Source organism: Pleuronectes platessa, chromosome 2 (genome assembly GCF_947347685.1).
Source record: "Pleuronectes platessa chromosome 2, fPlePla1.1, whole genome shotgun sequence".
Lineage (NCBI taxonomy): Eukaryota > Metazoa > Chordata > Actinopteri > Pleuronectiformes > Pleuronectidae > Pleuronectes > Pleuronectes platessa.
Window position 1 is genome coordinate 8,677,660 of NC_070627.1, and position 16,534 is coordinate 8,694,193.

Sequence of the window (16,534 nt, forward strand, 5' to 3'; positions counted from 1 at the left end):
GGAGGTAATTACAGAGCTGGATTGATTATCTGAGTGAAAGGAGGAGCCAGCATGGTGGTACAGATGCTGCAGATGTTGTGTTTTACACATCTGGGACACTGAAGCAAAATGCCAGCTTGTTTGGTTCAGTGCAAACAGGCACAGCTGACATAAGGAGGGGGCTCCTAAAGGCAATATTGTGCGATCACTAATAAAAGTGGATCATCGGCAATAATGTGAAAGGAATAACTCCGGGTGTGCGTCACGTACCAGGGAGTCTGGGTCTGTCTTTGAGCTCTCGGATCTCCAGCAGGCGCTGGCTGTGCTCGCGGTGGAGGATGTGCGGCGCTGCGATGTCGTCCAGGGCGTAGTGCTGCAGGGGAGGGGGGGTCGGGTGGAGCTGGGAGTTGAGGGGCATCGGGTGGGCGGGGCTGTGTCGGGGAGCGGGGCTGATGGTGCAAATCCGTTTCGCCGCGGGCTCCATGGCTACGGGTGGACGTTCGTGGAAACCGTTCTCTTTCGCCCTGAAAACCAAACAGCAACATGTTAACGTACGTCTCTACACAGACTAGATCTCCACAGGGACTTTTTTGGAGCTTGAGTTTCACCTGCTGGGGCTGTGTCTCTTCATGGCAGCATCAGGAGGCTCCATCAGCAGCTCGGAGGAGTCCGGAGAGGAGGCGAGGGTGGTGCTGAGCAGGAGGTGCTCGTGCTGGGACAGGTACTGGGCTGGGGTTTGCTTGGCGGCCCGTGCGCAGTGGAGCAGCTCCCTCTGCAGCAGGGGCAGGTTTGCCTAGAGATAGAGAGGGGGGGGGAAATTGTAATGTTAAATTTCAAATTTGCTTAATTCATAAATACAAATACTCATTCAGAGGCATATATATATAATCGTTTTAAAGAAGAGAGCGGAGAGGACAGAGCTGTGCTTCATACACGAACAGTCTCATGGGGAAGATACTTGGCTTGGGCAGGACTTAAAGGAGGGGGGGGGGGGGTACTGACTCCTTGAGGTCTGGCTGTGGGGCTCAGTGTGAGTCTGGGTGTTGTTCTGTGGCTGCCTCCATGGTGGCTGTGGTTTCCCCCTCGCTCAAATGAAAAAAAAGGCTGAGTTCTCTAAACTGCTGCTGAGGCTGGCGACTAACCCGTGGCACGCAGGCACCAGTGCCCCGGCCCCAGTAAAGACGTGCAGGACGTCACCGCGGCTTAAAGACGTTTCAAAACAAATGCTACACAGGCTCCACTCCCCCCAAGCCCCCTCATTCCTTACCCTGTTTTCTTTTTTATATTCGTCAGTGACTGTCTCTTTCGTATCTTTCCATCTCACTTTTTGTTCCCTGGACTTCCTTAATTAGGAACAGACCCCGGTGTGTTTGCAATTACTCCACTTCCTCACTCCCTCGTCTCTCCTAAACAACCATACCGTTCTCGTTTTGAGACTCTGACCTCTTCTTCTTCTTCTACTTCTCACACAGCACTTCCAGCCATCGTGTTTCAAATTCTGTAAACCTAGACCCCCCCCCGTTCCCATCTTATCTGACCTTTACTGGTTTCTAAGCAGAGCATCTCTCTAACTTTATCCGTTAATGACACTACCATATCTGCTCTGTGCGCTCTATCGTCCTCTTACGCCCGTCTCCCATGCTCCCCGGCCTCCTTCCCTTCCCTGGGGCCCCAGACAGCGGACACATGTGCTGTGTGTCAGCTCGGCAGAGGGCTCTCTGGGGTTCAGCGAGGCAAATGCTGGATGCTAGATCGGCGGCGCCTTGGCAGCTGAACGCTCTTTTAACGGGACAGCGGCTACATATGGCGCGCACACACTGCAAGCCCATAAAAAAGGGAAGGGAACACTTTATAGGCATGTTTCACACTTCCGAGTTTCCACTTTTCCCTCTCTGCTTTCTCTCTTTCTCTCTTTCCCCTCCGCTACCTCACCCCTTGACTTTGTCCATCTGTCCGTTTCTTCCCTCTTTCTCAAGACTTCTCCCAGGAGTTGGAATTAAGTTGTGCGGACCCCGCCCGCGCCCCCCCCCCCCCCCCCCCCTTTGTAATAAATTAGCAGAAGGAGGGGGAACAGAGGGTTCTTGTCTCGGCGCTCGGAGACAGACAGCTGGAGGGGCTCCAAAGGTGAGTAAGAGGTAAGTGTGGAAAAAGAGCCGATTTCGACTGCTTGAAGTTACAGCGGTACAACTCGCTGAAGATTTATGGGCTGCTTTACTGAAGGGGGCTCCTAAAAAGTATACACTTGCAGACTTCACTGGTTACAAAGGGGGCTCGAGAGGCAGTTTAACACACTCACACACTCATCGGAGGCCTGTCAAGTCAACATGCAAATCTTAATAGCTACTTTGAACCGCTGAAAGGCAGTTTATTCAATTAGGAAACCTACACAGAGGCGTATTTATAGACCTCTGCCATGTATCCTGGAAACATCGTAATTTAGTGTTAATGAATCTATTGCATTTCCATCACCGTGACTCAAAAAGCTGTAATGTGATTGGCCGTGGATTATTCAGATCATGCTGGATGAGGGGTATGTTGATGTCGAGGACCTTCTGTTTATCACTGGTTATTTGGTCATTAATCGTGGGGCTGAGGCTTGAGGGGCTGATGGGAAGGTGATGCTACAGTCACACAGGCTATATGGTTTACTGAGAGGGGGGGCGGGGGGGGGAACAAGGGAACTGACCCGAGAAGGTGGAAAAGAGGATGGAGGAGAGTTTACCTTGAGGAAAGGAATAACGAAAGGCCGTAGGGGGAAGTTGGTGGCCTCCTGGAGTCGTGAGTGAAACTCTTCAATGGTAACTGTGGAATTCTAAGAGAAAAGGAAAGGGAAATTTTAATTAAATGAATTGTGAAAATCAAAATTTGTGCAGCAGCTGATGTGTGGAAAATGTTGTTTGTTTACAAGATACAGCTTCAATTGTTCGTCTTTCACATGATAACAAAAGGGACTCACCACCAGGGCCAGCACTAGGCTCCGGACGCTGTCTCCGATCTCGGGGGAGATGTCGTTGCCAAACTGCTGCAGCGTGGTCAGGAAACGCTTCAGCTTGCTCAGCTGGCGAGCCCCACAGGTGGCGGGCAGCTGCTGGTTGGCTAGCGACGAGGACGAGGAGGAGGAAGGCCCGTTGCTGTAGCGCTGAGGCGGAGAGGGCACTGCGTTCAAGGTCGGGGGGGAATGATGATGATGATTCCCGTTGGTCACTGGGGATTAAAGGTGAGAGGAAGAGGGATTCATCAGGGAGGGCAGAAAAAGCAAATAGCTCACAGGAACTGATCAATAAGATTAGGGTTTATGCTATTGGTTTTAGCTTTTTAAGACAAATGATGAATTTAGGAATGGACCCTTACATGCTGTGGTGGAAAAAGAGGCCGGTCGAGGGCCGCTGGGGTTGACAGAGGGCAGGGGGGGCATCGTGAGGCTGCTGATGCTGCTGGGGGCTGATCTGGAATGAGTCTTAGCATCCACAGGAGAACCGGGCATGGCAGGGCTCTTCTTCTCTCTACTGTCTGCACAAGGAGGAGGAGGAGAAGAAGAAGAGAGGTCAGCTGAGGGTCGAAAAAACCAGAACACGTAAAAGAAGAATGTCCTGCGAACACAGCAGTGGGCGGAAATCAAAACCAGATTTTTTACTACAGAAGCACAAACATTTCCAGAGAGAGTTCCCATATATTCACTTTTTCTTCACAATGCAATTCTCTACAACTGTGTGTGAGTGTATGGATCGAAGAGCACAAACAAGGGTATTAAATAAGTTTGGCTATTTTTCTTGAACTCATTAAAATGTCAAATAAGTAAATAAATACGACCACTTTAACTTTCCCCATCAGCTCACTGGTTAAAAAAAAAACTAAAAAAATCAATGCAAAAGCAATAGGTCTATAGTCACAAAAGAAATGCCCGCCCCCCCCAAAAAACCACTTCACATCATACAACACATACTGCCAGGGCACCCCCCCCCCCCCACCCCCACCCACCGACCCCCATCAATGAGCCAGATGTCTAAAGTTTAGCCCCTCACTCTGAAACCATTCAGATCAATAACAGAAGAAATGCTGAAGGAGCCTATTGTGAGGGGAGAAGAATGCCCCCCCTTTGAGCCCCCCACCCGATGCAGGCGGGGACACACCAGAGAAAGGGACGGGGCTATTTCACGCTTTACTAACAAGATCGCCGAAGCTTTTGAATGTTAAACGCAACTTCTCAATATGCTTCTGCCGCTGAATGAGACCACCAGATAAGGGGTCTGAAGAAAGTGGGATGGGGGGGTGGGGGGGTTAGGCGAGCGATATGTGGGATCAGAAGCCGCCTTTGTCTCCCGGAGACCCATGAAGGCTGGGTCCCGTCTCCATTTAGAGTGGATCAGACTTTTCTAAGAACCGACGATTAATAGACAAGCATGGTCTCGCGGGTCATGGGTCAACAGAGAGCAGCTTTTTAAACGTGGTTTCATGGCTTTAAGGCTTTGGCTTCAATGGCACCCTGTATATCTTTTTCACAGCTATGAACTCTGCGTGGCCTTGAGCCACAGGGACCCAGTTTATAAAGACTTAAGACGGGAGAGTAAGCCGTCGGTAGGTAGCGCAGGAGAACTGAGAAGAAAGGGAACAACGCCTGTTAAGTGGATGGAGAGAATTACAATTGTGAGAGTAAAAATATGTAAAAAAAATAAAAACAAACAGGAAACAAAGCTAAATTAAATCATTTCACAGTCCAATAACAAAAAAAATGTGAATTAACAGTCGCCTACAGATAACTTGAGAAGGAATGTCCTCTATTTCCGCCAGTCCGTCTATATGACTCATCTGTCATGTGTGTGACAGCTTTAAATGCTCCGTCCTTCCGTTCCCCCCCCCCCCACCCCATCTCTGTCCCTCTGCCGCGTTCCCTCTCATTCCCTCTCAGCCCTGTGGCCTGCCTGCCATCGCTCCACCTGTTCACCAACATGGGGGGGCAGGAAGGAGGGATCTACGCAGACATTTGGATCGACATGCCCACCACACACACAGTCTGCCAGTGCACCGCAGGAAGCAGCCTGCAGCACGCACACACAGACACACACACACACACCAGTATCAAAGATCTGCACACTCCGTCCGTATGGCCAGGAAATTAGACTGACATCTCAATAACAGAATCAACGGGGCATATGGCCTTAGTGTCAACACTGTCACCATGTAAACAACTTCATATATACACACAAGACCTCGGGTTTGTGGCATTCGGATTGTGCTACGTATTCACAAGTTCTTTTGTTGACACATCATACAACAGTTTGTCACCAGCAGCGAACATGAGTTTTCTGTCCAGCTCGCCTGTCGTCCTCGTAAAAAGAATTCTTTAAAAAGACGCTTGTGGGCCTATTGTGTTTGACAGACAGGCCGCAGAATAAAAACAAGCACAACAGTCACAGGCGTGTGCATCCAGTTCTGCACGGGGCGGAGAAATTAGGCTGCAGCTGCATCCGCACAACCTCAAGATGCAGAGTGGGTCTGTCGTTCGCCTCGTCGGAGGTAATGGCCATAACAGGAGACATCAGGTGTGTGTGTCTGTGTCTGTGTGTGTGTGTGTGTGCATACAGTGCTGACAGCCCGTAGAGAATTTCCTCTGCTCGTCAATTAAGACAGGGCACATATCCCGGATGACTTCATCTGGCCTGCGAGCACCTGAGTCCACTGTATGCAGTCACAGGACTGTCAGGGGAGGCAGCTGTCACCGCAGCCACAAAACACACACACACACACACACACACACACACACACACACAGGGTGCACAGAGTGGTCTGATGTTAACTCAGGTGAATATGGTCTTGGAGGAGGATGTGGGCTGTTTGTCTGGTCTAAATGCCACCTGTCATCTTGGCTCTAATGGAACAAAGGGAAGGCACACAAAGCTCCTGGCCGCACATCCACAGGATTACACGCAAACGCCACAATGCACACACACGACACTTTGAGGCGAAGGGGACGAAACTGTGAGCAGATCATCACACTGAATCTAACACTGAGGAAAACACAAACATCCATCTTCTCATACCGCTCTGGATGCTCTTCTCATCACTTATTGAGATGTTGGGTTTTACGGCACCGTGCGTTACTCGGCTCCACTTATTTGCTCTCTGCGGCAGTTGTTATGAAGGGATGGAACAGTAAAGTGTGTCTGTGGTGATGGCTGTTGTTGCTAACCAGGTGTTCCCTGTTTGTTCAGCTCAGGTGTCGCTCGTCTGCATTCAAACCTTCAGCTGCCTGTAATTGCCTCGGCCTCTGCAGGTGATGCAAAGGGACAGAGACAGGGGCTGAGTCCGAAATGTTTAGTTTTTTATACCCTAATTGGTGCACTTACTGTTTCCCACAATGCATCATTGAAAGTAGTGTACAGCTGATGGCCACTAACCGAGCAATATATACCATCATGCAATGCGCTCAAGGCAGAGAGACGACATCAACAAGTTTATTAGTAATTCAACAAGTTTTTTTAACCTTAAAGTATAAATAATCAGTGCAAAATAAACATTAAAAATTGCTATGGGATTTTCCAGTGGCCGACGTTGTTGTTGTTGTTGTTATTGTTGTCGATGCAATGATTAAATAATGAAATCCTGAGACGACATTACGTTTAGCTCCTCAAGTAAAATAAGGATCTTGTCAGAACAGATAAATTAGGGACGCGACGCAGACTGGACTCGTTTATCAGTGAGCAGAAAAAAAGCTAATTCATGTTATGTGCGATGCTGCAGCTATCAAAACAGCTTGATTACTAAATTATGTGGAACACCTGTTATTTACCAAGACTGAGTCAAAACCATAATGATAAGAGATGTTTGGCCAAAGAGGGAATTTAAGCTAACTTAGCTTTCTGTCCAAAAACAGTATTAATCCAGACATAATTTAACTAGTTAAATAAATAATTATTGTATATAAAGCATTATTGATTGTACATTGTACAGAGGGATAAATAATCCTACTGCGAGAATTAACAAAACAAAAAAGGTGTCGGCTATTTTGATAAAAGTGTAAAATAATAATCCTGCTGTGACATCTCAAACCAATGTGCAATCTCTCTATTTGAATAATTAATAGAGCGCTCATATGATTAAAAATACAAACAATCCCAGATATGTTAGAAAATGAATATTCAGGGCCAGAGTACTTGTCTTTGAGCTGAGGGCAAAAAGGGGACAAGCTAACAGGCCCCTTAGCACCCATGCAACTGATGGGCGCTCCTCCTCCTCCTCCTCCTCCTCCTGTACCATATGGATCTAATCGGCCAAGAGCTGGCCAGCTGGGACCTCCAACAGTCACCTGTGAGGGAGGAGGGGGGTGCAGAAGGGACGGCTGGAGCCTCCTCTGCGAAGCCAAGGCTGCCCCCTCCTCCACACAGAAACACACACACACACACACACACTTATCTGCCGTCCCTCCAAGGAGAGGGGGAGGAAGAAGGAGAAGGCGGGGGGGGGGGGGGAGGCACGAGGCGGCTGAATGCAAGCGAGTGGACTTAAATGCCGCGGAGACAAAGGCTGCACCTGGTCCCCGTCGGTCCACACACACCACCACAATACAGCACACATCTGTTCCTCCATCCTGCTCTCCCTTCTGACCTCCACCCACACACACTGACTCTCACACACACACACACACACACACTCACAAACACTCACACACAAGCACTCACTGACACACACACACAAAGCACGGCCTCTGTGAGACTGTGTCAGGTTGCTGTTATAACCCTACAGCCACACAACAGTTTCAAGGACTTAAGTATTTAAGAGAGTGTGTGCGGTGTCAGATTCCCGTAAATCAGGAAACTCGTGTCCCCTCTGCTAATTTCAATCAGCTTCATTTGTGTTATTGCTCTCTGGGGGTCGACGCCTCGTCCACTGTTGAGTCGCCTCACTTCCACTCGAGCTGTCATCAGATACGATTTGTAACGCAGTTGAGAGTAAAGTGGTTTCGTACAGTTTAATCACAGGCCTCATTTTTTATTCAGGACATGTCATTTGAAATAAATCCACACACTAGTACTAGTAACTCTAGAAATCTCTGTCCTACTATTCGTCTGTATTTAGACTTTATCAACAATTTCAAACTTGGTGGATGAAATTGTGAGTACATCAGAAGTGTTTTGAAAGAGCCCCAACCCAAATACCACAGCAAAATCAAAATATTTTTTTCCATTTAACATTAAATTTAATTTGTTGCTTCGCTGGTTGCACGGTGAATTGGAAGCATTCACGATTAGAATTAAATCTAATTATATTTGCACTTTATTATTTGTCATCTCGGGCCAAAAAGGGGCTTTTCAATTATCACAGTAACGACTTTGTCGAAACCGTTAAACAAGCACCCGTGGGAATAAGAAATTAGTCTGCAAATTAGTGGCGCCAGAGGTAGAGAAAGAGGGATGCAGAGAGGGATGGAGGATGGGAGGGAAGGAATAACAAGGATAGAAAATACTGTTTTCATTCGGTTTCATCAGAAAGACAAGGCTGGTTGTCAGACTCCGAGCCAGGCTGTTTTTCTTGGCTCTCATTACCACGTTCCAGCCCTGTAGACTATTTGGAGAAAACCCAATATCAACATTCTGCTAGGGAGGGGAGAGATGGGGGGGTGGCAAGGTTGACAGCAAAGGGGGGAGAGTGGAAGAAAGATGTATACAAGCAAAGGTGGGGAGAGACGGAGACGAGCTCGGAGGAGGCAAAATTGGCAAAAACAGAAATGGAGGTGAGGGAAGGTGAAAAGAAAGAAAAACAGAAAACACGCAAGTGACTTCCAGTCGCACATGTGGAGAATCACAGATGTGTAGCGAGAGTGAACTCCTCACATTTCCCCGAGACGCAGCGATGATGAGAAAAGCCCCCACATAACCTTGTGGCTCAGTGGGATGATTAGAAAAACACTGCTGTAATCCAGCGTGCCACATAGTGATGAAAAAAGTGGGACACAGGGATGGAATTGTACTTAGTGGCAAAGGGAGAGAGAGAAAACGATGAGGGGACGGCCAGGCAGACAGACGGGGTCCATAAAAAACTGAGAATGAGCAGTAAAATGAGGCTCGGTGATGTGAGGCTGGGAGCAGAGGAGGGAGAGGACGTCTGGCAGAGACTGGACGGAGTGGGACAACGAACAGTGTCCACGTGGACATGAGGTCGGACCGAGGGAGGAAATACACTGATGAGAAGTGTGTGACCTCACAAACACCTCAAAACCACTTCGCCTGTTGAATCTTGGAGTCAGAAAGGACCAGACCAAAACTATAAATGACTCCAGTGCCTGTAATTTCTTTTTTAACTTTCTGAAAATGTCCATGTCTTGGGTTCAGGAAGGAAACACACAAACCATAACGGCAATGAAAATCGTCATGTAAAGAGTCATAGTCATAAATCCAAATCCATTAACATACCGTATGACCCATAAAAGTAATGGCACACCAGTATAGGGCATACCGCCCAACAGCCCCCTTTACATTCTACAAGCTGCACCAAGTTTCATCAGTTCCCTTAACAATCTGGATTTTCTCCATCCAAGATCCATGAAAACCTCAAAGAAATCAATGAAAATGTTCTCACAATGCAAAATAGAATGAAAACAGATTCTTGGATCCGCCCCTTGATCTGGATCCACACCAAATCTCAACGGGTTCCTCTCGGACCCATATCGTATCCTCCCAGATATTTTTGCGATAATCCTTCCAGGAGTTTTTGTGTAATCGTGGCAATAAACAAACATAGTGCAGACAAGAAAAATATATAACCTTCTCTGTGCAGGTAACGTAAAAGGGTGGAACAACAGTTTGTATTATGTGTTTTCCTTCAGTCTCTGCTCCAGGGCTCCACTGTCATTGTGTGCGTTATTCAGTGTGGCGCAAACTTTCAAACACACACGCTCGCGTCACACACAGCTGTGTCACGGGGGATAGAGCTGGAAGTGGATGTGTCATCATGGGTAAGTGTGTGTGTTGGCCCCGTTTACCAGGTGCTGGGTTTGTCATCGGCTGAGCGGAGAGAGAGAGGACATTTATCCCTGAAGTTACACAATTTACACACACACACACACACACACACACACACACACACACACACACACACACACAAACACGGACACGCGCACACACCTGTGAAATGGCCGACCCGAGCCACATGTGCACTCCCTCCCACACATATAACAACTGTGACATAACCGGGACGATTCGAATCCGCCAATCGCGACCTTCAACCAAAAAAGCTGTGACACACACACACACACACAAGTACACACACATATTTACCCAACTCTCCCACACCAGCTCCCACTCTCCGAGGCCAGTAGATTATCTGCCTATCTGGTTACAACCCTTCTCACCTCGCCGTAACAAATCGGTTAGTCTGCCCATCAATCATCGGGAGCCTCATAATTCTTTAAAGCCAAAATCGCCGCGTGAAAAACAATCCGCTCTCGCGTTTTTAAGGACGCATGACCATAAAAATTATGTCGAGTTGTCGTTATTTTCTTTTTCCCATGCACATTTCATCTCGGGGCAGAAAAAAAATCCCCCCCTACCCCCCCGCCCAACACTGAAGATGTATATCACCGTGTCTGTCTGGGGGATTACGACTCTGTGGCTCCTGTACGTTACAAACCCAGACGATTGACTGCAGCCAGGAAAATAGAAGTGTTTCCCCCTTTTGGAGACACACACACGCAGACACTCGCTCTTACCTAGAGAGTTGCAGTAGTCCATTAAACTAAACACGAGCTGGAAAACAAAGCGAACATTACGGCCCGTCTCAGACCAGGTGTCGAGGGCCTCAGCAGCCGAGCGGCCTCGGTCCAACCAGATGTTGAGCTCAGGCAGAAGACTTTCACATTACACTTGACTCAGACGCCCTCCATGACGACTCGGTGGGTTTTATGTTTATGTTCAGTCACTGGCTTCAATGGCTACTCATGAGGAAGAACGTGTTTACTTGAGATTCAATTGATGGACGTCCACAAGTTGTTTAAGACATCGTCTCTGAGCGAAACTTGTTTGTGACTCGTCTGTCACATATATTTATATTACATCATTTCCCTCCATTTCCCAAAGTGGACGAGACTTTTCAAACGCTCACATTTCTGACTCCATAAAAAACCATGATGGTCATTTATCATTATAATATTGATAAATAGTGTCAGACCAATACCAGGGAGTAACCAATTTCTGATCTTCGATTTATCAGTCAGATTTTGAAGAAATGATGATTGTCAATGCCAGTGATTGATAAACAACCAAATAAAGAGAATAAACATAATTTAATCTTTTCGGAAATGTTTATTCTGTAAGTAAAGTTTCCATATTCACAAAAAAATAAACCCCAATACCAATATGTCTGTGAAAAGGCTTCAAAATGGTGGATTTTATGGCACAATGATAAACGGGTCTGGCTCCACTATAATAATTGTACTTGGTGTATTGTAATTATAGAAAAGAGATTATTCTTTCTCCGAACATGCTACAGAGAAAACTATTCTGTTGCCCTGGGGGGGGGGGATAAAGCTGAGTCGTAAGGTCCCCACACGGAGCTGCTCACTGGTTTATCCCAGCAGAGCTCAGAGAGACAGATAAGTCAAACAAAGAGGCCAGCTGTGCTCGGAACAATGAGGAGGACGAGACAGAGATAGCGGAGGATGAGTGTGCGGTCGGGAATGTGTGGGCAGTGGTTTGTTTTGATGGGGGGGGGGGGGGGGGGGGGGGGTTTGGCCGCACATATCTTTAAGAACACGGTGCATTCTTCGTCTATGTGTGCAAGACGTCTGCGTGGAGATATGCTTTTCACTATAGTTCCACTTGTCATCCACGAAACAACATTCTGGCATTTTGGCTTTTTTGTTTTTTGGAAATGCAGTGATTTGTCAACGCTCACTCAGAAGGAGGCCGGGGGAGAGGGAGCGGAGAGAGAGAGAGAGAGAGAGAGAGAGAGAGAGAGAGAGAGAGAGAGAGAGAGAGAAAATAATGACTAAGACAGACAATTCACAGAGAGGGGCAGCACCACCCATTCCTTATCCACCCACACACCTAACAACCCAAGCACAGGAGTTTTATTATTTATTTCTCTCTCTCTCTCTCTCGCTCTCTCTCACTAGCAGCTTCTACCTTTCAGGGCTTAGCGTTGGAAATAAGGTTTCCAGGAAAAAGGGCAAATGCATCATGTTGCTTAGGGATTTCACTGAGGTTCACCGAATGTCAATGTTTCCTCTGTCTGTCTGCGGGGCGCCTGGATTGAGCATTGGAAAGTGCAGCCTTTAGGCCCGGTTACACAATATTAGTGATATTAACATTCAAATAGCCAGAGGGGTGGTTTTGCTGAAAACCATGAGAATCAACAGAACGCTGCTCAGCACAGATTCAGATTTTTCAGAATTGGCTACAGTGTTCACCCTCAGTTTGCCTTCTCTACAGGCTCGTCGCAGAGGGAGCTTTTTCCCGCAATCTCAAACCAGTCCTTGAATTGATCCGTTTGAAGACTTCGGTCACGGTCGTTTTACGGTCCTTTAAGCATGTGCCGGCCCTCCTCCCCGTCACACCACACCAGCTCACGTAAATGGAGGTCTCGTCCTGGGTCAGCGGGCGTCTCTCTCAGGGCAGCGAGGGGTCAGCGGAGCCCCCGCAAGAGACCTCTGACTTGTGCACTTGGCACAAGGAGAGGGGCTGCCACACAGTGTCAATGGGGTTGCAATGGGAGAGAGGAGGAGGGGTGGGGGGGGGTGGTGTGCAGGTGGCGACACTCACTGACACAGATCTGTCTGTACGCTCACTGACACACACACACACACACACACACACACAGGGCTATTTACATAGTCAGCAGACGTCCCCCATGATGAAACAATCTTTCAGAGTGCTACTTGTAGTGACTGAGCGGTTTCTGTTCAGTAAATGGCCGAAACCCTTTCATGTCCAGACACACAACACACAACACACACGCACACACACACAGAACCCCTGGGGCCTGATATCACAGTCCTCACAACTGGAACTAATAGAGTACTTCCTGAATCCTCCTCCTGCAGCAGCTGCTCTATTCTGTGTGAACGTGTGCGTGTTGAGGACGGGGGGGGGGGGTGAATTCTTCTGATAATAGCGAGCAGGGGTCATGGTGGTCTCGATCTATTTATTACCACACTTTGAGCGGAGAAGCTCGCAGCTGGGATTGAGGTCGGCGGCGGAAAGTTATTAAGACATGTAACCTTGTACTACAGCAGACACAATGTCTACAAGGCACCTGGTACACACACACACATACTCCCTTCCCCCCGGACACAGCCACACACACACCAAAGTACTGATTGAAAAAGTATAAAGCAACATCAGCCACTGGGAGTGAATGGAAGTGAGATTTGTGAATTAAAAAAAAAGGATTTGAAATGTCACGTCCTCGGATCTTTGCACAAACAGCAGAGCGGACACACAAGCGGACACACAAGCTCCCGCACAGACACACAACAGTGGCTGCTGTCAGGAGGGTGACAGTGTCCAGCGGAGCAGACAGGGGTCTCTGGTTTGAGGCTCTGCAGCCGACAGTTAGACGCTCCTATCTCCCTGATGGACCAGCCTGGCCTGGCGTGACACTAGCCAGGTCTCTCTGCCTTTTCTCTGTCTGCTTCTGCTGCACAGACACACACACACACACACACACACAACCCCTCCTTCCACACACATAGACACAAAACAAATTTTCTCCTTCTAGGTAGACGGCCAACGAAAAGGTGCAGTCGCTGGAGTGACTCGTGCGACGATGTGACATTTGCACCCGGCTGGGTTCCAGCCTCCCACCGATGTGACAGTGTTGTGCAACATGTAGGCACAGCATGAAAGACAGACGCAGCAGTTTCCCTCCTCTTCCCATATGTCTGGGCAGCAGATGCACACACGTCTTCTTTACCTACTTTCTTCTGCTCTGTTTGCCATGTGGAACAGAGATCGGACTCAATGGCAGCTGATCACATTGCTGGGTTTATTTTTTTTGTTTCGTTTTAAAGCGTGGGTCTGAGCTATGGAGGAAAGCTTTCTTTCCACTGGTGGAAGCAAACAGGGCGTCAATACAAACACAAATATTATCTGATATAAAACAAACGACACTCAGGCACCTCGCATTCAATCGATTTATGAAAGGTAAGAATTACGGAATTTAACCAAATGTATCCGTTGACTTTTTAGTCGTTGGTTGATCATGAGGAGATTCGACCCTGTTTCCTTGTTGTTTTCATGTTCTCCCCCTTTCTTGTCTGACAAATATCTAATTTAGGAATGAAGGGCTCAGTTTCTAAGCCTCAGTGTTTTTTCAAATCCATGAAATGTTTGATCGCCCAAGCAACTTAAGCAGAACGTGGACCCCTGATGTTCCCTCGTGAGGCCGAACACGAGCAGTTCAAAGGTTAAGGCTCATTTGTAAAAGGCGACTGACAGATATTTGGGAGCTTTTTGGATAATCACCACACAGCAGCCCTGGGAAACGATTCCTCCAACCCAAACAACTTCTCAGTTAGAAACATTTTTTTTCCTCCAAAACACACAGCAAGACGACTGGGCATCAACACAACACGCCGAAAGTCTCAACAACAATCGGTGCTTTGTCCATATGGCAGCAGAAGTTCTGTGGGCACAGAAGCACACATTCATCCCTCCTTCCTATACCTCAGTGGACGAGGATGAAAAGATGAAGAGATAAAGAGGAAAGGATGAGGCACCATCTGTACAGCACGGAATTAGGTTGGACACACACACACACACACACACATGGACACACACTCACACTGTGCACATAGATGCCTCAGTAGAAACCCACTCAGACACGGAGGTAAACACATTCTGCAGTGACACACAAACACACACACACACACACACACACACACACACACTCGTCTCTTCCTACCTTCTCTCTAGTAGAGTCCACTCGTGAGTCCGTGGAGGAAGTCAGCTGCGGAGTGGTGCTGTGGCTCTCTTATCCTTTTTGCCCGGTTGTGTGTGTCTCTCTCTCTCTCTCTCTCTCTCTCTCTCTGACTCCACGCCTTCATATGTCAGGCATGTGTTTGCATTCCCACATATGTGAGCTCCAGTGCGGCGGCGAGGCCAGAGCCAGGGACGCAGATGGCACCCAGATGGAGACAGATCACCGAGCGGACCAGCACAGCGCTGCACGACACACACACACACACTGACACACGCACACTGTCTCTCTCTCTTCTTCTTCTTCTTCTTACTTTCTCTTTTAATCGGCCTCCTCTGTTGCATTGATTTCATCCAACTCTCTCTCTCTGTGCATCCTCTCTCGCGCTCACTCTCCCAGGCTCTGACTCCCTCTCTCACCCTCTCAGTGTCTCTCTCTCGCTCCTCGCCTGTAGCTCCTCCCCTGTTTTCCCACACACCGCCCTCCCCCCCTCTGTTTTCGTGGGCCGGGTGCTTCGGTGACGTCCCGACTACCCATCATCCTCCCCCCCCACACCCCCCCCGCTGTGGATCCTGGCCAATCATCCGCTGCTGACTGGCTCTATTCAACCTGCATTCACCGGCAATGGACCCTGCAATTAACATAACTAATTGCTTTGGCACCTAAAGGCTAAACAAGGGGCCGTGCCAAAGGAGAGTGTGTGTGTGTGTGTGTGTGTGTGCGTGTGTGTGTGTGTGTGTGTGTCTGTGTGTGTGTGTGTGTGTGTGTGTGTGTGTGTGTGTGTGTGTGTGTGTGTGTGTGTGTGTGTGTGTGTGTGTGCGTGTATGCATGTATGCATGTATGTATGTATGTGTTTTTTAAGGGGGGTATTCCATTGCAACCTCACTACCTACCACTCTCCCCCCCAGCCCCCAACAAGAGAAATAGGGCTCCCCCCCCCTTTTTTAAAATGTTTTCATACTATCCACCCCCCCTCGTCCCGGCCCTTTCATTGATGCCCTTCCATTGTCTCAGGTCCTTAACGCGGCCGGCTCAGACCTGCATCGCCAGCCAGCCAGCCCATTGGGGTGCACTTAAGGAGCATGAATGAGTTATTCTTCTCGGCCTTCTTCTCCTCTCTCGTCCTCTTGCTCTCCTCTTCACTGAGTTAAACTTAAATCGTTGTGTGATTTATGCCCGGCCTCTCGCACAAGTGCCGCCGCCGGAGACAATACAGGTTAAGATAATGGAGCCGGCGTGCTTTATTCACTCCCGCCCATTATTCCCGTACCTCTTGAAATAGCGGAGGAACGCTGCTAAGTTGGTGCTGCATCTGCGGTAAATGAGACATTAATCTGTTTTGTGCAAAGCGGCTGATAATCGAGAGAAGGGCCTCAACGTGCGAGACTTGGCCGTGTGAGCAAATGCTGTTGGATAAACACAAACGCTTCATTAGGAGAAGGCGATGCTGCCCTTCTTTTTCCCCCGCCATGCAAATATTCAACACTGCCCTCTTGAACCAAAGGTGAAATCCACAAAGTGATAAGTAATTGCTTGTACGTAATCACCAGGAGGACTGAGGTGGGTTATTTTATTGCCGTGAGTTGTCAAAAACGACATTGGACTGAATAATCACCCATAATAACCTCTATCTCCCCTCCTGTCT

The 16,534-nt window shown here is 48.3% G+C and overlaps 1 protein-coding gene across 1 annotated transcript in view; it reads right to left on the reverse strand.

The window, feature by feature from the left end:
- cbfa2t2 (CBFA2/RUNX1 partner transcriptional co-repressor 2) overlaps positions 1–15,309 on the reverse strand; it is a 17,468-nt gene extending 2,159 nt beyond the window's left edge. The window contains exons 1-6 of the mRNA XM_053445482.1: positions 14,875–15,309; positions 3,331–3,489; positions 2,936–3,183; positions 2,702–2,791; positions 588–772; positions 250–503 (exon numbers count right to left, since the gene is read on the reverse strand). Coding sequence (XP_053301457.1) covers positions 250–503; positions 588–772; positions 2,702–2,791; positions 2,936–3,183; positions 3,331–3,463 — 910 coding nt within the window. The 5' untranslated portion in view covers positions 3,464–3,489; positions 14,875–15,309. The remainder of the gene's footprint in view (positions 1–249; positions 504–587; positions 773–2,701; positions 2,792–2,935; positions 3,184–3,330; positions 3,490–14,874) is intronic.
- Between the last annotated feature and the right edge of the window lie 1,225 nt (positions 15,310–16,534).